The sequence below is a fragment of the Protomyctophum parallelum genome, assembly GCF_964188405.1.
Source record: "Protomyctophum parallelum genome assembly, chromosome: 19".
Taxonomy (NCBI): domain Eukaryota; kingdom Metazoa; phylum Chordata; class Actinopteri; order Myctophiformes; family Myctophidae; genus Protomyctophum; species Protomyctophum parallelum.
The window spans coordinates 12,282,566-12,307,970 of NC_139717.1; the positions used below are offsets into that span (position 1 = coordinate 12,282,566).

The following is a 25,405-nucleotide window of genomic DNA, read 5'->3' on the forward strand; positions in this document are numbered from 1 at the left end:
CAAACTCAATACAAAGACTGTTAACTGTGAGTGGACGACCCAATTAAGCATTACACTTGTTTACAACAGGGTCCACATTGTTCAATTCATCAAAACATTTAGAGACATACAAATAGACACTTCTATGTAGCTAAAGAACAGAACAGGAATTCATCATATAGGAAGCAAAAAGGGAAAAGATACATATACAGTGAGGGGAAATGGGGGGGGGGGGGGGATTCAGATTTTACAGAGGCCAGTTTCGAATTGCAGCCATCCGTAGGTGCCCTTTGAGAGCGGTTTTGAAGGAGTCAAGGATTCACATGTCTTAATGACTGTTGGTAGGGCGTTCCACATTTTGGTGGCATAGGAGCGAAAATAATTTAGACCCTTGTTTGTGCCGAATCTGGGTTGTACATGGTTTGTTGCACTCCCTCTGGTGTTGTGGGTGTGGTCTAACATTGTTAATGTTAGACTGTAACTATGGTAGGGAATGTATTAACTGGGAACCAAAGATGTATCTAACACGGACATATTTTTAACAAGGACCGGCCGGTCAGCCGGATGTGACGCAGTAGGTCTGCGACTGGAAATTGGAAAACATCTCTGTGGCCGTGAAGCTGTCTGACAAAACTCCCCTGAAGTAGTTATGAATGATTAAAGTGTGTTTAATAAACACCGATACTAATAATAGACAAGGCTGTCGTAGTGAAACAACATGGCGGCCAAGCGCAAAACAGATGCAACAGTCCCTGCGGAGGAGAGCGACCAGCTGCTCATCCGTCCCCTGTGAGTCCAACATGCACGCAGCTAGCTTAGCTCAATAGGCAATAGCTTCATTCAAGTCCATTCAACAAGTGCATCAAAGTACAGTCACGTTGTTTACTTCAGGAGAAGTGCCACAATGTACTCCGTTACGCGTAAAAGCATTCAGTGTTTCACTTGAGTAAAAGTTTGTATCTGCCATACTTATTTACTTATTACTTAAGTCAGTGGTGGAAAAGAACTCCAATGTTTTATTTAAGTAAAAGTATCAATACTGCAATGTAGAAAGACTCTGTTACAACAATGCGGCGATCAAAATGTACAAAAGTATTAGCATCGAAATGTACTTAAAGTATCAAAAGTACACATGCAGAATGTCTCATTTCACAATTTGTCAAATGTATTAAAAGAATCAGACCATTCTGAAGTGAGTGGTGCAACAGCGCCCCCTGTTGGTACTCTAAACATAGGGACGGACATAGACTAGTAGTGAGTAGGGACATTGCTGTTCCTTGGAGTAGGTGCACCACAGAGACATAGGCCCTCATTTATCAACCGTGCGTACGCCAAAATATGGGCGCACGCCGAAATTACCGACATTTTCGGCATTTAACATTTCCGGCAAAGCTTGAAATTGAACTTGAGTAGGACAAATAGTCACGTCTACTCTTCAGCCGCCGTACGCTGTTTTTCTGTTTTACACAAGCGGAGCAGCCTTGTCTGAACTGCTGAGAGGCTGTCACAGGCATCTAAACATATATGTATTCACTCCTAAAATGTTTATATAAAAAGGTATGTATAATGTATATGGGCTACATGTAAAAAATAAATAAATACAAATGTTAAGGAATACATGTGTCATATGAAATTAGTAGGAGATAAAATCGCGCAATTAAAAACAATGTTGCAAGAGATGCTTAAGCCATTTAAACAGTGTTTTGCATGAGCGCATACATGCGAGGATTTGGGCTGTCTGTGCTGAAATATTTCCATGACGGGACGTTGGAGAGTATAGTGCAGCAGACAGTGCTGCAGCTCAGCTGCGGAGAGTCCCAACGTGGTATAGCCTACTGTAGCCTAATCTACAGCATGAAGGCCGATGTCTTTCTTATGGTATGTGCAATATAATAAACCCGACGCGTCGCTCAATGCCAAATGTACCGTGCCAGGCTCCCAGCGCAAGTGGGAACTGCATCGGAGATATATAGGTATATTACCCAGCCAAGCAACCACCAGCCACATGAGGCTATAATATAGCCTCATGTGCTGCACATTCATATGACAGTTGACAGCCCGGCCGGCGGCCACTGCAGTGACTAACGTCTGCGAGGCAATCTAAATAGACTGTCGAACGTCGGAACGTGCATGGTCAGTTGGTCACGGACGGACCACTGTGATAGAGAGAGACAGACAGACAGACAGACACACTGGACAGGAGGAGCACCTGCAAAACAGCAGCGTGTGTGTGCCTATTTGTTATTTAATTATGGTTCACAGGTTCAGGTTTTCGTTCACTAATATATCTTGTTGTATATTAAATTAAAAATACTTTAATGATTTAATATACAACTAACAACACACAGTGAAAAATTGCGATATGTGTGCGGGGGGTGAGGCGGGCAGCAAGGGAAACGAAGCGGAGAGGAAGAGGAGAAACAGACAGCTTTATTTAATGTGTCATGTAGGTGCGTGCGTGCGTGGACATGACAGCAAGGCAAGCTAGGTGAGAGGGAACAGACAGGGTAGGCCTACAACTTTATTTAATTCATGCAGGTGTTCGTTGTTTATTTATTTAACAACACACCAGTTAGTTGGGCTTGCAAGTTGCGTGTGCGTGCAGCTTGTGTGCGTCTGTGTCTGTGTGTGTGTGTGTGTGTGTGTGTGTGTGTGTGTGTATGAGAGAGGGGGGTGAGGCGGGCAGAAAGGCACGGTAACCATGGTTTCCAGATCGTATAGCAGTGGTTCAGGTCGCAAAAACGAGGGCGAGGCTTGATTTCTTAAGGCGTGCCAGATCAAATTCAGCCGTGACATTTATTAATGTGAGAACGAAATTAAGGAAGGATCAGCTGTTTGCGATCACTTTATAAATGCCGTGGAGACGTGGGTGTACTACGAAACCTGCACTCGAATTTGTGGCAGATTTTACACTCGATTGATAAATGAGGGCCATAAAACGTGAAAATCTGGCGCAAATCTTTGAATATATATTCATTCAGAGTTAATGTTTTTAACGACTGAGATAGAAACATGGGTTTTTCAGAAAACTGTTGTGATTTAGAAGGCATTTGTAGAATCGTCCTCAGGTCTAAATGGGCTAACGTTGTTGAAGTAGGACTCATAAAATGTCACTGGGAGTGGGACTCATCTAAAAGACCACCCCTGTGTCCTGGGACCCATTAGATTGTAATTACAATGTAACTTTCTGTCAATAAATTCCATGCAGGTGATTATGTTTTAGTTTGAGTTTAGAATCGCTCGTTGCAAATCGCGGGTAAACCTTTCTTATTGGTTTACCTGGATTAATTCTGTTTTTAATTTCTGTGTGTGTTTTGTCCCCGCAGAGGAGCAGGTCAGGAGGTCGGGAGATCGTGTATCATCCTGGAGTTCAAAGGACGAAAGATTATGGTAAAATATATCAATATAATAATTCAGAATAAAGATAAATAATAATAATTATGCCGTTTGTCTCTCTACTAGCCTCTAGGTCTTGGAGGCTAGTCATCTATAAAATGGTGCGTGAGTGCGTGTGTATCCATCTTGCAATATTTATGTTTTGCAATATTTTACGTTCTTTCATTTCATAATGGAATCTGGTATGGTATCAAATGGGGCTCTGTTAGGGTTACCTTGACCAAATTGGAGATACTGTTTATAGTATGTTACCATAGCTGTAAAGCAGACTAAGGATTGTACTGTGCTGCTGTTGTGCAGTTGGACTGCGGCATCCATCCAGGACTGGAGGGAATGGACGCGCTGCCCTACATCGACCTGATCGATCCAGCAGAGATAGACCTGCTGCTTATAAGCCAGTAAGTTAATTTCATCTGGCTCGCTGTTGCAATCTTTATACATGTAATTACTATATCGTTGCTGTCGGGCAGAATCTCGCCCTACTTCATGCTACACCAGTACAATGTTACAAAAGTAGCAAAGCAACACGTTTTGAGCTTGTAGTTCTGCTACTTTTGCTATTTTTCTCAAACTTTTAATGATTGTTATACAGGCCTGGAAATTGGGTTAAATATTCTGGAAAGGTTTTGGAAATTCTTTGTTAAAATGTGTGGGAACCCCGTCTATGGCAAATATCTTGTGGATATTGGGGCAGCAGTAGCTCAGTCTGTATGGACTTGGGAACTGGAAGGTCACTGGTTCAAGTCCAGCACGAATCACAGTGCTGGACTACTGGTAGCAGGAGAGGTGCTAGTATACCTCCTGTGAACTGCCGAGTTGTCCTTGAGCAAGGCACTGAACTCCTTTAGCTGTTCCTGTGTGCCACCATGTACGGTATTCTTTCACTGAATTTCCTTAAAGCTGCTATAAGCAATAATGTCAAAATTGTAATGATTTTAATGATGAATTTTAATTTGTATTCAGCCAGCCAGCAATGGGTAGAACGCTCCCAAAAAAAAGTGTCTCTGTGACACATCTTGGGGCCGCAATATGCATTCAAAGATTTTCCTAGAAGCTTTGTCATGGGTCGATTTGCCTGTCTACGTCCTGATTGGTTAGTCATTGCGACCAGGTTTCTTTCGACCAATGACAAAGCTTCTAGGAAGATCTTTGAATGCAGATTGCGGCCCCTAGATTTGTCACAGAGACCATTTTGTTTGGGAGTGTTCTACTCATTGCTTGCTATTTGAATGGGCTCTATGCACACAGAATAACTATTCCTACTTCCGGCCCGCTTCCCTACTTCCTTCAAAGGTGTTACCGATGATACTAAACTCATACTGTGGTTCTCAAACTTTTACATTTCAAGGACCCCCATAACTCTGGGTCCATTTGGTTCCATTTGTTGAGTTACAGACATGTACAGGGCCATTTGGCTCTTGACCCTGACTCTTTGACCAGTATGGAAATTGGAACACAGCCTTCATTTGTTTGTATCAGTAGGCAGTAGGGAGGTTCTTTCCAAAATGGTCTGTATGTATAGAGCCCATTCAGCTTCAATTCTTATAATTGTTATTTAAACGTCACATAATGTGCATGTGTAGCTCAGGAAGCCGCTCTGACCCATTTTAAAACCTGCTCCGCGCTCAGTTCAAAATCAACCCACACCACTCCGCTCCGCTCACATGCTCTGATTCAAAATGATTATCCCTCTCTTTTCATCAGTTTCCATTTGGACCACTGTGGGGCGTTGCCGTGGTTTTTACAGAAGACCAGTTTTAAAGGAAGGACGTTCATGACTCATGCCACCAAGGCCATCTACCGCTGGCTGCTGTCAGACTGTGTCAAAATCAGGTGGGATTCAGCTTGTACAGCTTCTACTACTGATGCTCAAACCCTTTTTCACTTCATGGACTATAGGCCCGTCACAAGTACTACATCATTGTCTAATCACAATTTGAGATGATCGTAATTATATCTTTTTTATAATTGTCATAATCGTGTCCATGTTGAAAAATGTTGATATACTTTCAAAAACTATAGCCGAAATAGACTATCTACAAGCTCACAACGCGTTGCAAAAAGTGGTATATTTCCGCTATCCATGTTTTTTTATCTATAGTTCTAAGTTATTAAATGCAATGCATTGCGGGGTGCGGGGTGTTTTCGACTGGCACTCGCCCCGCTAGACAAGAAATCACACAGGCTGGGCTACTTCTACACTGTCTCCATGTCATCATTCATAACATCATAAATAAAAAATTTTTAAGATATTTTTTTGTGGCTTACGCCTTTATTGATTTTTTAAGGGATAGAAAGTAGGCTGACAGGAAACGGGAGAGAGATGGGGGGATGACATGCGGTAAAAGCCGTGTCGGGTCCGGGAGTCGAACCCGCGGCACACCGCGACTGGATCACCAGTCCGGTGCCCAGACCGTTACGCTACGGCCTGGGCCTAATATAATATTCTTTAAATAAAAAACTAAATTACAAAGGGAAGTTGGCTTACCATTTTACTATAAAAATAAATGTGTGTGCACTGCCTCCCACAGCAACATCTCAGCAGATGACATGTTGTACACGGAGACGGACCTGGAGGAGAGCATGGACAAGATTGAGACCATCAACTTCCACGAGGTGAAGGAGGTGGCTGGCATCAAGTTCTGGTGTTACCACGCCGGCCACGTGCTTGGAGCCGCCATGTTCATGATCGAGATCGCAGGAGTCAAGGTGAACAGAGTGTTGATTTTGACAGCAAATGTTTATATAGACTTTTGAATAAAAATCCATTTAGTTGTAGTCTAGTTTGGACAACTAAATCTACAGTTGATTTGGTCGACAAAAACGTTATTTTGACGGGTCTTGATGGTGTCGTAACGCTTGATTTTATGCTTGGTTGCATGCGTTAAAAAATATCTGTTGTGAGCTTGTTAGATTTTCAAAGCGCAACAACGGTCTTTTAATTCTACTGGATTTCTTCTCCACTAGTCCCGGACCTGAGGGTGCCAATGTACTTAACCTGCCCTTGTTTAATTCTGTGCTGCATCTCCTCACTAGAAATAGCAGATGTACAAGCTCACAGTGTGAGCACGTCATGCTGTGAGCCTGTAGATCGGCTGAACTGTCTTGGACTACCACCCCTAATAGTAGCTTTTCAGTGCCTTCTGCCATAATTTTAATTCATCATTTGAATGCCAATAGAAAAATCTGTGATATACACAACATATTTCATTTTAATGCTATAAAGTATATAGTATTAGACACCCAGTCCTGATGGTGGCGGTAACTTCACCATTATGCCGATTTAGAAATCTGCCGAATCTGGCCGTCAATCATTTCCGGTTCAACGGATGCTCGCTTTCTTCACTGTATGTTACATTGATCTGTCCCTGATGCCGTGCGATCATTGTTTATTGTCAGATCTAAGTCAAATAAAACTCAAATCAAGCCCCGAATATAGCATTTTGTGCAGCTATGCACTAGGGTTGTCAGAACGAATTTCATAATATGAAATTCATTAATTCCTTCATAATATGAATTTCATTCGAAAATGAAAAAATAAATGCTTTCCAATGCTAAAATTGCCATTTCGAAAGTAGCTTTTATCATTTATTAATTCTATTTCATATTTTTATTTAGTTTTATATTTTATTTTACCAGATCTCTTAATGTATTGAAAAACGAATAACGAATCTACCCGGCCACTACTTGCCTTCCAGCCATATAGAGGAGTGAGCAACTTCCATTGAAATGAATAGCAGGAGGCGGGGCTGTCGCTACCGGTTCCACTCTATTCTATCAAGTGTGATAGTTGGGCGTGAGTTAGCTCTGGTCCATAGCCCTAATGCTACTATGATTCTGCCCTGCATTAAGGCTATGCTACTTTCGCTTTTAACTCTCACATGGAAATCAGACCAGCCTCTCGTCTTTGGCGTAAATAAAAAGAAAGTTTTTGCTACTCACCAAAACAAAGGCGGATTGTGTCATTAGAACGCCTACTTTCCTTAGTGGACGCACTCTGAGCCCCCGGCCACCACACGTATAAACGGTACTTTTTGGCCAAAAAGGGATTTTGTTTCCACCGGGAAAAAAATACTTTTTGTTACTCCAATGCGCCCTCTACCGATATTGCCCAGAGAATTGCCTCATAGAGAATATTTTTCCTCCGGCCTTTCTGGCTAGCTTCACTAGTTTGGGTCCTGTGGAACTTTCTTTTTGGTTCTCGATCTGAAAGGTTTAGGAACCACTGTTTTAGAGGCTAATCTGCTTCTTCTACAGTGTCTCGCTCTGCTTTCCTACTGTCTCTGTCCTACACTCCTTAGCCTGCCTGTCTGTCCTACACTCCTTACCCTGCCTGTCTGTCCTACACTCCGTCTCAGCTTTCCTGCTGTCTTGTCTCTCCTACACTCTCCCTTTCAGCTGTGATACTGTCTCTCTCGTGTACTGTCTCTAAACTTTCCTACTGTCTGTCCCCCTCTCAGCTGTCCTACAGTGTGAGTGTCTCCTACTAGTACCAGTGTCACACTAATGTACCATCTCTGTGGTGTGTGTTCAGATCTTGTATACAGGAGACTTCTCTCGCCAGGAGGACAGACATTTGATGGCTGCCGAGATTCCCTCCGTGAAACCAGACATCCTCATCACTGTGAGTCTCTCTCAACCACTTACTGGTAGACACAAGTTTATTCTGTACCTTCCCTCTACACCAGATCTCTTTGCCAATAGTTGCAGATCTACAAGATCACATTGACGTGCTGTGAGCTTAGGGTTCAGTTAAGTATATATTTATTTAGAGTAGTCGATTGGTTTTTTTACCTCCCTTTTCTCGCCAATGTACCGGTAGTTGTTATGCCAATGAATTCCTTCCCACACATATTTTTGTGTCCCCACCGGGAGGACATAGGGCCTGCCCTTCGCCCATTCCTCCCGTCCAACACCCCCTGCTGACCGGTTGCCCGGCCGGCCTGTAGGAATACATGCAGTGACAAATTTCACCCTGCCCGGTTTCCCTTCCCCGAACACGGGCCAATTGTGTTCATATAGACACCCGACAAAGCCGGATGTACCACGGTGGATTCGAACCCATGAGCTCTGTGGTGGCAGGCTAGGGACTTTACTTCAGTTTAAGGGCCCAAGACGGAATTCTCCGTCCTGGTACTTAGTACGGTCTGTTGCCCAAGACGGAGATTGATTAAAACGACGGAGATTAACTGTTTATTGAGCATGTGTGTGTGTGTGTGTGTGTGTGTGTGTGTGCGCGTACCCGTGTAGGAGTCGACCTATGGGACGCACATCCACGAGAAGAGAGAGGAGAGAGAGGCTCGGTTCTGTAACACAGTCCATGACATCGTCAACAGAGAAGGCCGATGTCTCATCCCCGTGTTTGCCTTGGGCAGAGCTCAGGAACTACTGCTCATTCTGGGTGAATTTAACTTTTGACTATTAAATACCCTCCCTTTTTATATATAATTTTTTATCCCATGTTTTTTTAACCCATTTTTTTAACCCAGTGTCAATTGTCTAATCATGTAATTCTAGGCGCGACACTCCCTCTGTCAACCTGGGGAGAGCAGTTTAGAGCATGTTTTTTTGTGAGGGTACGATCGAAACAAATTGTTTCAAAACCCAACCTAAATTATAAAAGTGTTGTTTTTTTGGTGGGGGGGTTTATACCAGATGAGTACTGGCAGAACCACCCGGAGTTACACGATATCCCCATCTACTACGCCTCGGCGCTGGCTAAGAAGTGCATGGCCGTCTACCAGACATACGTCAACGCCATGAACGAGAAGATCCGCAAGGCTATCAACATCAACAACCCCTTTGTCTTTAAACACATCAGCAACCTCAAGGTGAGTCTCATCTCCAGCCACGCACTGTAATTGAAATAACTTGGTAATACCTAAACGTCATAATCTACAATATTGTTTTCACACTGTTAATGACACATTTTCAGTCGTGAGATTTTTTTGTTGTTTTGATCCATTAAAACCGGGAAGGCATCTGTGTCATTTTAGATTGTAACCACTTTAACTTTGGCTAAGTTGTGAACATTAATGAATGCCACAGACGAAAAACTGTCGTCCACACTATTGATCCATAATGTATAAATGATAGATAAGGGTTCAGGACAACGAGGCCTTTTCGTGGAGGGGTCAGAATGAAATTTGGACTTAGACAGTTTTTCGTCTGTGGTACTATTTTGTGCAACATTTGGATATACAAATTCTTTAAAGCAAACATTTTGAACTTACCGGTAAATCTTTGCTTCTGGGGGTCCCTGGAACAAAATATATAATACAATGTTTGGGGATCTTGACATGAAAATGTTTGAGAACCACTCAATGCGTCAACAATGCCTCCATCCGTCCCACCTGTGTGTCATGTGCTGTGTGTGTGTGTGTGTGTGTGTGTGTGTGTGTGACAGAGCATGGACCACTTCGACGACATCGGCCCCAGCGTGGTGATGGCGTCGCCCGGCATGATGCAGAGCGGACTGTCCAGGGAGCTGTTTGAGAGCTGGTGTACCGACAAGAGGAACGGCGTCATCATCGCCGGGTACAGCGTGGAGGGAACTCTGGCCAAGGTATACAACAGATGAATGGGCTCCAAACACACAGAATAACGCTTCCAACATATGACTTTATGTGTTTGGGTGTCTATTAGTCGGTAGCAGCTAAGTGTGGTTTCCGCCATGAGAGATGATGTGGGTCTAATACATCATCATAATGCTAAAAGGCGCCGTTCACTTCACATTCTTTTTTAAATGAATGCCATATATATTTGATCATAGTACAGCGTCACACAAAAGCATCAACAGTAGCAGATGTACAAGCTTGGAACGTGGTGTGCACTTTGAGCTGGACACAAAACGGGGTATGCCCATGTGCGCAACAAAGTCCACTCCATATGTGGGTCTGACCTTCAAACTTGCCGCGTGGCATCGGCTCAAGGGACTGGTGCCCGCCGGCGAGTAGTTCTGCTATGTGGCTGTCCATAACCCATGTCGATATATGGAGATCCCTGATGTCATGCCCATATATGGGCATTAACCCATTCTGACCTGAGATCAGATTCATACGAGGTTTCCGCCGGACACACACTGGTCCTGATGAACCCATTCTGACCTGAGATCAGATTAAAAAAATGTCAGTCGCTCTTCGATTTAAAAAAAATAGCAGACCTACAAGCTCGTATCGCGCCACTCGGTGGCGCGATATGAGCTTGTAGATCTGCTATTTTTCAATAGCTAAAGCATAACATGATGCCGACACCAAAATGGGTGCCCGGTCAGAATGGGTTAAGGGCATATATGGATGACATCAGGGATCTCTACATACAGGTATGGGCATAAAATGGACATGGACAGACAGATTAGAGATCTCCATATATGAGCAATTTGGCATGAAATAGAGGTAGATGCAACGACAAATGGGCAGAAAATGTTGGAAATGTAAGACTTTTAATTAAGATAATAGAAATAATCTAGATTTATAGACTCTTGTAGGCTATACAAAATCTTCAAATTGACCAAACCAGTTCCTACCGATGATTTCACAGATAGGCAGGTTTGTGAAGTTGTGAACTGTCCACAGCCCTCCTCTGAGACACAGTGAGTAAGTACACACATAAATGGTGCCGTCTTCTAATTAACCATTAATGAGAACCATTTATATGAAGATGAGGTTGAAAATGGGTGCTAGGCCCTCCTATGCCCAGCTTTGTGTGTTTGTGTGTACTGTGCACCCCATAGTGATGATTTGATTGGCTGAGCACGGAATGTGATGTATGATGCATCGCTAAACATGCATGACAGCGCCTTGTTTAGTGTGACATCATGCCAGCTCTCTGGTCTGTTAATATAAGGTGACGCGATGATCTTGAATACATTAGACGCACGTCAGAGAACGTGAAAGAGGCAGCTGGGACTTTACAGTTGGACCAAAGGTTCCAGTGAGAGAAGCTGAAAGCAAAGAGACAGAGCATGTCAGGAAACCCTCCTCCTCCTCCTTACCCTGGAGTTCCCAACGAGAAGACCCCTGGAGGTCAACCTCTTCCATCTGGAGAAACGGCTCCCGTGAGAACAGATCTCCCACCTAAAGGTCCCCCACCCTCCTACGAGGCCTCCCACCATCATGTCCCAGGGGACACCTGCCCTCTGTACGAAGGAGCCCTGTCCCTGCCAGGAGGGGACCCTCTGTATGCACAGGAGGTGGTGTTTTGGAGGGACCCGGTGCCCCTGGTGTGTCCCCACTGCCGGAAGCACGTGGTCACGCGCGTCAGCGTCGAGCCGAGCTTGGTTGACACGCTGCTGTGTCTGCTGTGTTGCTTCGTGGGTCTCTTTCCCTGTTGTCTCTTTCCCTGTCTGATCGGTGGCCTAGACGTGACCCACAGCTGTCCTATCTGTCGCGGACACATTATCACCATATAAATGACCCATAGCTGTCCTATCTGTCGCAAACACATTAAAAATCGTCTAAGCATAATTTAGCTTGAAATCACACTTCATGTGAAGTGAGTTGTGCCCTTGATGAGGAGATCCGCTGCATCAAGTACTGATGTCATAGTAATTACTTGCGCAAGCAGAGCGCGCAAGTAATAATTTCGCCCGGTCTGTGTGCACCGTGCCAGCCAACCCACCACTTGATGCGTATGCAAATAAAACAGCAAATTTGTGCCTGGTTTGCTGGGACCAGATTACATAAATGACCATATGTCTTACGTCATCATTTAGAGCTAGTCATACGTATACTATATACATAATAAGTAAAATAAAATAGCAAATTGAGTACATGGTGTGTATATGTATGACTAGCTCTCAATGATGACATAAGAAATATGGTCATTTATGTAATCTGGTCCCAGCAAACCAGGCACAAATCTGCTGTTTTATTTGCATACGCATCAAGTGGCGGGGTGGCTGGCACGGTTTTTGGCGCAAAGTAACCACAGTATACCGCTAATCAACTTACAACTACATACTCTATAGTATATGTATATGTATACGTATGTCTTACGTCATCATTTAGAGCTAGTCATACGTATACTATATACATAATCAGTAAAATAAAATAGCAAATTGTGCCTGATTTGCTGGGACCAGAGTACATGGTGTGTATATGTATATGTATGACTAGCTCTCAATGATGACGTAAGAAATATGGTCATTTATGTAATCTGGTCCCAGCAAACCAGGCACAAATCTGCTGTTTTATTTGCATACGCATCAAGTGGCGGGTTGGCTGGCACGGTTTTTGGCGCAAAGTAACCACACTATACCGTTAATCAACTTACAACTACATACTCTCTATATAGTATATGTATAACTGCTCTCAATGATGACGTAAGTAATACAACATTATGTTTCTGGGGTGTATAAAAGTAACGATAGTGTCAGAAAGTTAACCATAAAGCTTAACGTTAGTGTAGTGTGCAAAAACTAAGTATATATCTAAGTATATATAAGTATTAGTGGTGGGCATAGATTAATTTTTTTAATCTAGATTAATCTCACTGCAATTCTGGAGTTAATCTAGATTAATCTAGATTAAAATGGCTCATTTGAACTCTGCCGAAAGCATTGAAAATATGTGTGCGCTACCTAAATAATGACCAGAAGTAAATCCTTGAACGGGCCACGTGGCCCATTAGACCAGGAGCCCTATCATAATTGGTAATGAAAATATAATAATAATGTTCAAAACGATATACGTGTGTTATACATTGTTTATTCAGTTAAACACGAATAACCATAAACACGTTACCATACAGGCAATTTGAAACAGTGGGTGCAAGAACAACCCCCTTTTCTGGGATATGACATTAATTAAACTGTAAACCTAGAGGTGATGAAGAACTGTTTACATTCAGTAGTTTGACGAACACTTTTCCCCGGAGCCATATTAGGTCACATTCTCACCTAATACTTCGGTAGACTCATGCGTATGGGCGGAGATTTGGGGATTCTTGCATATTTAATTTGCTGCGGTTTGCCTTCACACTGTCATCCGTAGCAATTGGAAACGCAGCAGGGGGGACCTTTATCAATGTGTTCCATTCATAAACCTAGCCTACAACACAGTGAAATCTATTGTGATAAAATTATACTCATAACGTGCATGTGTCGTGCCGTCTGGGACTGGACCCCCCCCCCCCGTCTCTCTCTCTCACTATACGCACGCAGCCACAGTGCCACACACTGTTCTTTTGGGCATGCAGGCACAGCGCTGAGCGCACTGATATAACAGACAGCAGCGCAAAATGTTTACAGTTTATTGAGATGAAAGGTCCAGTCCCCACTAGTCCCCACACAGTGACAGCACTCCATGTTTACGGCACGCACAGACAGACAGAATATTCTGTAGGCTATAATACTATTACACTGCACTGCAGTGTTCTTCTTTCTTAAGCAATTGATTAATGTACACCTCGCGACCAGGGCTTCAGTCTCCTCATTCGACCACGTCTATCCACGGTAACGGGACATCTTTGCGCTGCGTAAAATATGCTTTCTCCGTCTCCAACTGTGTTCAGCTCCTCACCCGCCACATTGTTTGCTTCATTTCCTTTATTTACTGCGGATTGCACCGAGGTTTCCATTGGGAAGCTTCTTGTAAAGAAATTTCCCCTGAAGCAAACCCGGGTTCACAGAGTCCTGCATGCTGACGTTTGATGTGGCACGCCGCACTGTTCATTAATTTCACCCGTGTCCGGTTAGGTTAGGATTTGTTACCGCCCCGCTCTCAGAATAATTTATTTCACCTTGTCCCTGTTAGGTTAGGACTTCTCCCTCCCACAGAGTAATTCCGCCAGGTAAAACTATCAAAGTGAAATTCCTAGTTTGCTCGCTTTATGCAGTCAATGCAGACCCAGCTCCCAGACCCAACTTTGAGAATAGATTAATGGCGATAATGTTTTTTTTTTTTTTTTTTTTTAAGATATTTTTTTGCGGCTTACGCCTTTTATTGATTTTTGAAGGGACAGACAGTAGGCTGACAGGAAACGGGAGAGAGATGGGGGGATGACATGCAGTAAAGGCCGTGTCGGGTCCGGGAGTCGAACCCGCGGCACACTGCGACTGGATTACCAGTCCGGTGCCCAGACCGTTACGCTACGGCCTGGGCCGGCGATAATGTTTTTGACGCGCGATAATATTCTCGCGCTAACGCAGCACGTTAACGCCGATAACGGCCCAGCATTAATAAGTATATATGCAAAAACTAAGTTAAAGTTTTATTCTAGAAAGAGAAGATGTATACTTTCAGAGGGGACCACTGACCTAAAGAACTGGCCTAAAGAACCACTGACAGGAACCACTGATCTAAAAGTCCTTTTGAGCAGGTCAGACCTGTAAGATCTTACCCAGGATTAGACTATCATCCAGTGCATACAGCGTCCGCGGGTAGATAAAATATCAAAGAGCGTGGAGTTAAAGGACAAAGTTCTATTCTAGAAAGAGAAGATATATACTTTCAGAGGGGACCACTGACCTAAAGAACTGGCCTAAAGAACCACTGACAGGAACCACTGATCTAAAAGACAATTTACAATAAATAATAAAATAATTATACTGTATAACATATTTTAATTCAGTTTATATACCTTTTCTTTCATCACATATCAATGATTTATTTTTCTTTGAAAAACTAAAAAGGGATCTAGAATATTTCTAAATTGATAAGTGTATTTCTTATATAGATAGAAACTTGAACCATACTTAATAATACTAGGTGTTTACATGCATAAAGTAGATAGGTAGCAAATAGTTACACCTAATAATTAGACATTTCAAATGTTCCTTCACAGAGATACTGAGATTCCACAGTTTACAGCAGTCGAAAGTTCTCACTAGTTGGCCATTTATGGCCTACTAGTGTGCAACAAGCAAGTATGCACTCGACAGAGTGCAGTTCTAGTTTATTATGCCATTGAATGGGAATTGGGGGCGGAATAATATAACACGACATCACAGGGGGTGGAATGGACATGAATACAAAGCCACGTGTTGGAGCGGTTAGCACTGCTCAAAAAAGTAATTTTAATTTATTTTAAGATATTTTCGTGAATGGAAATGATGAACGAAGGACAGCTTCCCGTCTCGGATTACAGGAGGTGTAGTTCCAGACTATTATAGCATTTGGAGATTGTGAAATGGTTGTCTGGCCACGCGGGACTACATCGACACAGACTCACTCCTGTCCTTAACTGTGTGGGTAGAGTGACTCCACTCTTTCAGACCTCCCATAACTCTTTGTATGCTGTCAGAGCATAGTTACAGACTTGTCTCATCTCCTGTACCCCACTATGAGAACCTCTCGTCTGGGACACATTCACAATTCACATATCGTCACTGTCGAGCGGAAACCTTTTATCACCATATTTTAAATGAATAATGTCCTACTTGATCATACTACAGAGTCACACACAAGCATCAGAAGTAGCAGATCCTCAAGATTAGAACGCGACGCCTTACTCCTCTGTGAAGAGAAAAGCCTGGTCACGACCTGAGACAGACGGTGTCTAGCCGGAAGCAAGGCTTCCAGCATTTGAACTTCCCCGGAAGTTGTCCCTTTTTTTCGCTTCCTCCAATTTCCCCAGTGTGGACAAGAGTCACAAGACAGAAGTTGACTGGCAGCATTTTATATATTGTTATATCACTAGTACAAAACAGGGTGTAGTTCTTTTTTAGATTTCTCCAGACATATCTCAGTAGGCAGAGATTGCTGATCATCTTCCTACATGAGTCTACAGAGTACAGACTAATAAATGGTAAATGGCACATTTGGTGCTTTTATCCAAGGCGCTTTACATAGATTGTGCATCACATTCACCCACATTCATACACCGATTGCGGAGGAATCTGTCAAATCTGCAGCTGAGCCAATAATAAAAAATCACACCCGTATGAAGTGAGGGTGTGATCACATAATGTTTGTGTTACAACAAAATAGCAGATTTGCTCATATACATATGATGTTAATTCTCCATTCATTGTCAATAGCATTTAATAGGACATAATAGCCGATTTGCTCAGACACATGATGTAAATTCTCCATTAATTGTCAATGGCATTTAATGTTTGTGTTAGGACAAAAATCTACTATAGCTGAATATAGGAGGGGCTAGCACCCCTCAAAAAGGTATGGGGAAATTAACCGGGACAGCAAACTGGTGTTCCATCTTTTGGAACCTGGGACTACTGAGCCTGTTAACCATGGCAAACCCTTGTCGATGTAGAGCGAAAACCGAAAAGACACTACGGTAGTATAAAGCCCTGAGAGACTCCGGTGAACCATAAGGGTTTAAGTCGGTTTTGGCTTTTACTCTGCATGGTACAATACCCTCTCGCTTTAATCAACATGTGACTTCTCTATGTGTACAGTGTGTTTTTCTTGTATTGCAATACTTGTGTAAGTATAGTAGAATTTGAGAAACTGACAATTTTGACAAGATAACCGTTGTTTTATGGTTGAAGAACAGTTACTTACAGTTTGGAAAATATTCGGGTTGAGGTTTAGGATATGACATTTTGATGATAGTTAATTGTGTGCCGGCCGCCAAAAAAAGAATATCTGCAAGCTTACAATTCATCGCATTGTGAAAAACGGCTAAAATGGCCTTCACAAAATTGCCATGCTAAAATCTTGTCATCATATATTAATAGTGTTAATCGTGTGTGTGTGTGTGTGTGTCTGTGTGTGTTATAGCACATCATGACAGAACCAGAGGAGATCGCCACCATGTCGGGTCAGAAGCTACAGTTGAAGATGTCAGTGGATTACATCTCCTTCTCTGCTCACACTGACTACCAGCAGACCAGCGAGTTCATCAGAGCCCTCAAGCCTCCTCATGTGGTAATAATAGTACCCTTTCTACCTTTCTACCCTTTCTACGCCACAAACCTGCCCTCCCTCTTTTGGGCATGTCATAATAAGCCAAACAGTTTTATTACCGTATTTTATGTATCTCGTCCTGTGATTGGCTGAGACGTTTTTTTTGCTTCACAATAAACTATTCCGTCTGCTGTGGCGTGTCAACTCGGACACTCGTGTAAAGGCCATCCGTCAGCTGCTCGCCGTGGGCACTCCATACGCCTGGCGTCTCAAGCCCTTTCTTTCAGCACAGCTGCCTTTGTTGAGGTAACAAAAGCAAGCGCTCCCCAAACCACATGGGAAAACAAAATAGTGCATGGTAAATCCTACTGGAAAGTTGCATTGCAAAATTTGCAATATCTGTACGGACTATCAATATCACCATAAGTAATCGGTTGTCAGACAACAGCCAATATTTCAATATTGTGTGTCCCTACCCTACATCAGTGGTTATTGAGTTAGTTTATTGATTCAGAATGGCCTCGCTGATATCCACCGTCTAGCAGTGTTCCCGTCACTAGGTAACGCTCGGCTCCCTGTGATCTGTCGATGAAACGATTCCCCACCGTCCACCGCCATGTTAACTGCAATCTTAAAATCTCAGACTCAGGTGTTGTTTGAACAGAACATTCACGCTTCTGATGACTTGTAAAAAGACGGTAGCCACCTTATGACTACCGGCTGTAAAAGACTGGTATACTGGCATTTTAGGAAGTATATAGGCAGCTTTTCCGATACTGGTATCGGAAACAACTATTTGTATGCCGCTGCTGCTGCTTGACTCCTTACTAATACCAAGCAAGTGGAGCATATCACTCCAGTTGTTAAAGCCTTCCTCTGTCTGGCTCCCTGTGTGTCAAAGTACTACTGTTCTATATAGCTTGCAAAACACATTTCTGATCTTATACGATATCATGAACCATCCAGACCTCTGGGAAAAGGTCTGCTTTCTGCCCCTAAAACAAAAATAAATAAACGTGGGGGAAGCAGGATTTATGCACCACATAATCTGGAGCAAGTCTGCTGCCACTCTTATTTCTTTTAGACGGGCTGCCGCGGGTGGCCACGTTACTTTCCCCTTATATGTAGTTTTGTAGTCGTTTTCGGTACTTTCTCAGAAAGACCTCAGGTTTTAGAAGGACCTTTAAAAATTGCCCTCAGGTCTAAATGGATTTAGTTACTTTGCACTGTAACTGTACCCATTCACTTTTACTTATATTTGTTTTATGCATCCCAATGTCATTTTGATGGCACATTGGATCGCATGTTGAAATCCAGTTGCCTTGCCTGTTGTGTTCAGATCCTGGTACACGGGGAGCAGAACGAGATGGCCCGCCTGAAGGCTGCCCTCATCAGAGAGTATGAGGACAACGACGAGGTGCACATCGAGGTGCACAGCCCCAGGAACACAGAGGCTGTCACGCTCAACTACCGAGGAGAGAAACTGGCCAAGGTGACAGTGACACCACAACGCTAGCCTCGCACCACTTGTCAGAGACATGCTTATTAAAATGAACATGATAATGGATTTATAAATCCCCCTCATAGGACAGAACCTAAAAGATAGGCGGTTATTGAACGAACATGATAATAGACTTATGAACCCCATGTGTGTCAGTTATACTGTATCAACATATATTGGCCATTAATGGACATTTTTTAACGACATCAGCTGAACTTCAGACACCATCTACAATCTCACAACATGTTGCGCTGCAAAAAAAATAGTCTGTTCCAATTCTCTTTGGAACAGAATATAATCAAGGCAAATAACAGAAAAAATAAATAACTGCATGAATGAGATAATTCTGCTTTATTACATGTATACAGCAGATGTGTCCCTATTTTAACCACTGCTTCACAAAACATACTGACTCCCATGATCCTTTGCTGCAGGTGATGGGTTCCCTGGCCGACAAGAAGACTGCTCAGGGTCAGAGAGTGTCTGGGATCCTCGTTAAACGCAACTTCAGTTACCACATCCTGACTCCCTCCGACCTCTCCAGTAAGGGGTGTGTGTGTGTGTGTGTGTGTGTGTGTGTGTGTGTGTGTGAGACTGTGTGTGTGTGTGTCCACAAGTATAGTACAATTTGAGAAATAGACCTTGTGTTTTCCTAGTCCACACAATATGATTGGTTGTTTTGCGATAAAAAATTACGTATTCATTAAATCATTATGGCTATAACCACTAACTATTTTGTTACATTTGTTGAAAGAATAAACATAGGTGGCCTATTTTAGCCACAGTGTAATTTGTATTTATATGATCCAATGTCTGATGCCAGAAACACAATTCAATTGTTAATCACAGTTATTTGTATGATGACAATGAATCATCAAGTAACATTTCATGATCTTCACAACCCTGTCTGTCTGTCTGTCCTATAGCCTACACAGACCTTGCCATGGGAACAGTCAAACAGACCCAGGCGGTTCCCTTCACTGGTCCCATCTCTCTACTGGTCAGCCAGCTACAAAACCTAGCAGGTTAGTGTCTCTTGCTCCATCTCTCTACTGGTCAGCCAGCTACAAAACCTAGCAGGTTAGTTAGTTTTCGCCCTCCCCTCGGGTGTTCAGCTGGGAGTGTTGGTTGTGCGGTGGTGGTGGTGTTAATGATGAACACTTATATCTCGAGCGCTCGGGTGGCGTAGTGGAAAGGTCCCTGCCCACCACCATGGAGGTTGTTGGCTCAAATCCGGCATCCGGCTTTGTCTAGCCCCCAACACAATGGACTCCCAATATTCCGCCATAATCTGAAGACTCACCTCTTCAGACTCTTTGCCTGTAGCACTTGACCTATAGCATCGACGACCTTGCAGGCTTATGCAAAGGCTAAAATGTCAGATAGAATGTTATGTAGACAGATACTAGATTGCTATTTCTATGCCCATAGGGCACCGCTTTAAAACGACCCAGTTATGTCTGTGTCCCTTTCATGCCCATGTATAGAGTTCTTGGTCAGTCATGCCCCAAATATGGAGTCTATGCAGATGTCAGAACACATTGTGATGTCAGAACAGGCCATATGTAGAGGTCTAGGGGTGATCAGGTGTGATCAATTGGCTAATTTGGGCCCTGTCCAGAGCCTGGGCAGAGGATTTTATGCTGGTTCTGGACTACGGTGTATCCCAAGGCCGGGCACTGCACTCCCTGTGGTGGTGTGGAACGCGTCGGTGGTTGAACGGTTCAGTTACCTGGATTACAGACATGGTGCATTTATAGATACGGTAGATAGATACCTCATGTTTTCCTTGTTTAGTGTAAATCTCTCAGGATTAAGAGTGTCTGCTGAATGCCTAAAGAGAATTTGTGTGTGTGTGTGTGTGTGTGTGTGTGTGTGTGTGTGTGTGTGTGTGTGTGTGTGTGTGTGTGTGTGTGTGTGTGTGTGTGTGTGTGTGTGTGTGTGTGTGTGTGTGTGTGTGTGTGTGTGTGTGTGTGTGTGTGTGTGTGTGTGTGTGTGTGTGTGTGTGTGTGTGTGTGTGCGCGCTGTACAGGGGATGTGGAGGTGATGGAGGGAACAGAGAAGGTCACAGTGAAGGTGTTTAAAAGCATCACTCTGATCCATGAAGCTGGCATGGTGCTTCTGGAGGTGAGAAAACCTTATAGTATACTTGAAATGCACTGCTGAAGACTCTTTGGGCTGTATTTTGCGTGTCTTAACAAGTACCAGGTCTTATTACCTAACTTGAGTAAACTAAAAACCTGGATGCGTGATCAATGCCATTTGGCTATTCGGAGTGGCCAAAGAGCATTGATCACGCCTCCAGGTCTTTAGTTTACTCAAGTTAGGTAATAAGACCTGGTACTTAACACCGCAAAATACAGCCCTAAATATGTTAAATATGTTTTTTTGAACATTGACTAACTATTCAACATTTCTAATTCGTTATTTAAAGACATGTTGAAATGAAACACTAGAGTAATAAATGCAGTATGCACCGTCTGGAGCTCTGGACGTCATCTTGAATAAGATTCAAAGCGCAGTAGCTCTGTAATAAAAAATTAAGGTTAATTTATAGTCATAAAGGTCTATCTATTTCATCACGCAGTATGTCTGCGTTTACATGAAGTAATTAAAACGAATTTTGTTTAGCATCTACATGGTCTAAAAGTGTGAACATTTTATTTTTCATTTCACCACGTCCTTAACACAATCAGCACATGACCGCTTTTACTCTGTAAAGCCCCCCCCCCCCCCCCCCCCCTTCTGCCCCCCCCCCCCCCCCCCCCCTTCTGTTCCGGAAAAAAACGGAGATATTTTTTTGCTTGCTTACCTCGCTAAGAATCCGATAATAATCGCTGATGATCCCTCGCGTTCATATTTTTGAACGAGAGGCAGGTGAGAAGTCAAAAATGAAGAGCTTAGTATATCCATCAGATCAAAACCACGGAGAGCGCCCTAGATTAGGAGAGACGAGGCATTCTTTCTGCCGCAGTAAACTAGGAAGTGACCGGACCGCACATGAACGAAGAGCGAAGTGTATGGTGGCCTTGGAGTGCAACAAAAAAAAAAATCACACACGTGTGAACTGAGTGGTGCAATTCCCCCCCCCCCCCCCCCCTCTCTCTCTCTCTCTCTCTCTCTCTCACTCTCTCTCATTAGAGTCACTACCCCTCTCACTGTTTCTGGCGCCCCCTACTGCTATTATTAAGTCACATACTCGTGCTCACACACACAGACACACAGACACACAAACAAGTACGAGGACATTGCAAGCTGGTTGTAGGAGTGGTTGCACCACTCAAAAAAAATCAGAATATTCTTCTCTCGTTTGATATCATGTGATAGACGTGTACACATTATTGCAACCTGTCGATTGGATTGCTTATGACGTGTGGGCACGTCGGATGGACTTTGGAATGAAAAAAGGTTTGACAACCAGACTGCATAACCAAATCTGATTGGTTGGTTGTTTCATTGTGTGTCTCCAGTGGATGGCCAACCCTCTGAATGACATGTATGCTGATGCTGTTACCACGGTGATCCTGGAGGTCCAGTCCAACCCAAAGGCCCAGAAGTGTCAGTACACACTGTAACGAGCACACTGTGTTCTTTCTTCCGTTTTGTTTCCTATTTATTCCAGGGTTTCTCAAAGTGGGTGCCTTGACGCGAGTCCAGGAATGCCTCTGAATACTTTGATATTTGGAATGTATCAATAAGCGGTTAATCACTTCAGTTTAACCGCTTTAGATCCTCTAGTAAAACAGACTGAGTTAAAGTGTACTTGGTGCGTTCTTTACCGGCCTACAGTACACCAAGTATTATTTTTCAGTCTGTCCTAATGGAAACACATTCTCTCCAGTTTTCCTCTTGACATACTGTATCTTTGGGGGAAAGAATTGTATATCTACACACCGTTAATATGACAATAGGTGCTATAGAGTAACAATGTAATTCAGGAATGCCGTGGATGAAAGGGTAATTTACAGGGGTTACAAAGATGTTTGAGAACCACTGCGTTATTCATTCAGATCTACAGCAGCTACTGTAACGCAACACTATGAAAACATAGTACAGTCGTGCTAAACACATTTAAAGACCCGGGGATAATTACTTGCGACCCATCAAAATTGATTTTTGGCCAAAAGTATATCGATTTGGGGGTCCTTGGAGGTTTGAGAACCCACTGATTTAGAAGGCATTTGTAGAATAGGACAGGTCTTAATGTGTTAATGTGGTGGTGATGATGATGATGATTATTTGTGTTGCAGTTCTAGACTCCAAGAAGGAAGAGGTGGACTTGGATCTATTTATTCAGAGACTGGCGCTCATGCTACAGTATGTGCTGGTTCCCCAATTTACAAACCTTCCATTAATGTTTAATGATTGGCAGAAATAGCTCCATGCAACGTGACCTGTAGGCCTGCTATTTTACGATTCATGATTTATGTGGTCAATGTAGTTTCTTGTTGTGAATGTAAACATGACTTTCTATATAAATGTACAATTAATTCAGATCTATAAGGCCTCTCTCTCTCTGTGTGTGTGTGTGTGTGTGTGTGTGTGTGTGTGTGTGTGTGTGTGTGTGTGTGTGTGTGTGTGTGTGTGTGTGTGTGTGTGTGTGTGTGTGTGTGTGTGTGTGTGTGTGTGTGTGTGTGTGTGTGTGTGTGTGTGTGTGTGTGTGTGTGTGTATCAGGGACATGTTTGGGGAGGAATGTGTTCAATTAAAAGAAAACAAGGGCCTGAGTGTGACAGTGGATGGAACCACAGCCTACATCAACCCACTGACCAGGGTAAGAAACACTTCAGAGTAGATGTGGCTATATACTACAACTATAATGATATAGCAACTGCCTCGAAAAATCTATTTTTATTTCAAGAATCTAAGTATATTGAAATGTAAACGGCAACATTGACTTTGTATCGGGTTTGTCCATATGTGTTCAAATATAATGTCTTTGTATTTGCCAGAGAGTCATGTGTTTACCTATCTATATCCATATTCACACAATCCTGAGAATTCTCTCAGGACCTAGCCCTGGCGTTAGCAAGTTCTCACTAACGCCTTGCCAGGGGTGCACAGTGCACACAGGTGAAAATTCCACTCCCGTGCGAGGTGTTCAACTTTACCAAAAATAATCTAAACCACTTCACTACTAACCAAAACAAAGCCTGTTTCGTGTTGGTGAAAGTCTATCCTCCAGGCTGGGAAGCTTGAGGGTGTACAAATGGAACCAAATGGACCCAAAATGGTCACAAACGGTTCATGCCTCGTCAAAGTTTGCATATTCAAATGAGTGCTATAGAGCCCACCCTTTGGCCAATACTTGTGGGCTTCGTGTCTTCATCGTTTGGCATAGACCTCTACCATATTGACACGTTTCTCAAAGAAACGACTGCACCGTTAAGTCAGAACTGCAATATTTGGCAGAAGAAGAAAAAAAAAAACTAATACAATGAGGGACCATAGGTCCTTCGGGATCCCCCCCCCCCCCTCCCAAAAGGCTCTACTACGTCCCCCGACGGGGGCTCCTCACTGGCAGGTGAGTCGGTAGGATACAAGAGAAGTGACAACACAGAAATGTGTGTGGCGTGGAATAATGAAGAAAAAAGTCAGATAAAGTATTATGTATGATAGTAAAGTAAATAATAGAGATGGTAGCAGTGATAGTAACCAGTATTATGTGTTTGTAGGCGGTGGAGTATGAGGAAGGCAGTGCTGATGACGAGTCTCTCAAGGAGATGGTGGAGGTGGCTGTGCAGCGTCTCTACGACGCCCTCAACCCCGTCATCTGACCAGCAGACACGATTGAGACCCCTCCCAATCCATCCATCCAGCCATATTCAGACCCGGAAAAGAGAGAGAGAGAGAGAGCTTTTTTTTCTACCTTTGCTATTTGAGCTCATAAGACCACAATACGTCTCTGTTGGGTGGAAACCTCATATGTCCAAAATTGTTACTTTTCAGGATTCAAATTTTAATAGCAAACTAGCAAAAGTAGCGGATTGACGAGCTCAATGCTCGTTGCTTGGCGGATATGCTACATTTGATGTTTTGTTTGTGATGCTGTAGTATGATCAAGTAGATCATTAATGTAAGGTTTCTGCCCCGACAGGGATGACATGCTTCTTCCGTTTCGGACAGACTTACTGTCAGAAGTTCGGAATGACGTTAATTTTAAGTTATATATCGCCCCCATGTCCAAAGAAAGGTTTGGATGTTGGAGAGGAGCATGTACTGGTCTTTAAAGATGTAGATTTTGGGTTTGTTAAGTGTAGAATGTAAGTATATGATATCGTAATGCTTCATTAACATTTACACTGTCAGTGTGAACAAAATCTGACTTTTTCTACAACGCCAACAAAACTCCATCATTTTGTGAATCTGTTGCTTTGGTAAACAAGATTTGGGAGTCTTTGTTTAAAACATGATTCCAAAGGAATCATTCTCGGTTGATATTGATGTTTCACACCAGTTTGTTTTTGTACTTTTCTTTTTTTCTATAAAATAAATGTCATTGTTAAATGAATTCTTTTACAGTGAAATAAATATTTTTGATGGTCCATATTGTGTCTCCTCCAGGAAGTTGTTTTGTTCTTATGATGACTAGTTAACTCAGTCTAGTAGTAGTTGGAACAGTTAATTCATCTTTGATTGTGACAAAGCAAATGTTGAAAATGTATTTGTTATATTCTGCAGAAGAGTCATTTAAAGGTAGGGTAATTGTCTTGATAACAA

General features: G+C 42.9%; 1 protein-coding gene across 1 annotated transcript; it reads left to right on the forward strand.

The window, feature by feature from the left end:
• Nucleotides 1–566: 566 nt before the first annotated feature.
• On the forward strand, nt 567–25,230 carry LOC310876266 (cleavage and polyadenylation specificity factor subunit 3-like). Its single transcript, XM_083789753.1, has 18 exons — nt 567–768; nt 3,306–3,369; nt 3,676–3,773; nt 5,080–5,208; nt 5,907–6,084; nt 7,910–7,999; nt 8,626–8,776; nt 9,031–9,206; nt 9,782–9,940; nt 17,061–17,207; nt 18,526–18,678; nt 19,122–19,230; nt 19,614–19,712; nt 20,720–20,814; nt 22,158–22,245; nt 22,938–23,004; nt 23,363–23,459; nt 24,361–25,230. Exons 1-18 carry the CDS (start codon nt 698–700, stop codon nt 24,460–24,462), a joined length of 2,073 nt encoding a protein of 690 aa, XP_083645879.1. The 5' UTR covers nt 567–697; the 3' UTR covers nt 24,463–25,230.
• The last annotated feature ends 175 nt before the right edge of the window (nt 25,231–25,405 follow it).

What these genes read in the sequence shown, in the direction of transcription:
- LOC310876266 (XM_083789753.1), top strand. Translation starts at nt 698, where the DNA reads ATGGCGGCCAAGCGCAAAACAGATGCAACAGTCCCTGCGGAGGAGAGC. An exon ending in AACACATCAGCAACCTCAAG is followed by an intron (nt 9,207 to 9,781) that starts GTGAGTCTCATC and finishes TGTGTGTGACAG; the next exon opens with AGCATGGACCACTTCGACGA. An exon ending in TGGAGGGAACTCTGGCCAAG is followed by an intron (nt 9,941 to 17,060) that starts GTATACAACAGA and finishes TGTGTGTTATAG; the next exon opens with CACATCATGACAGAACCAGA.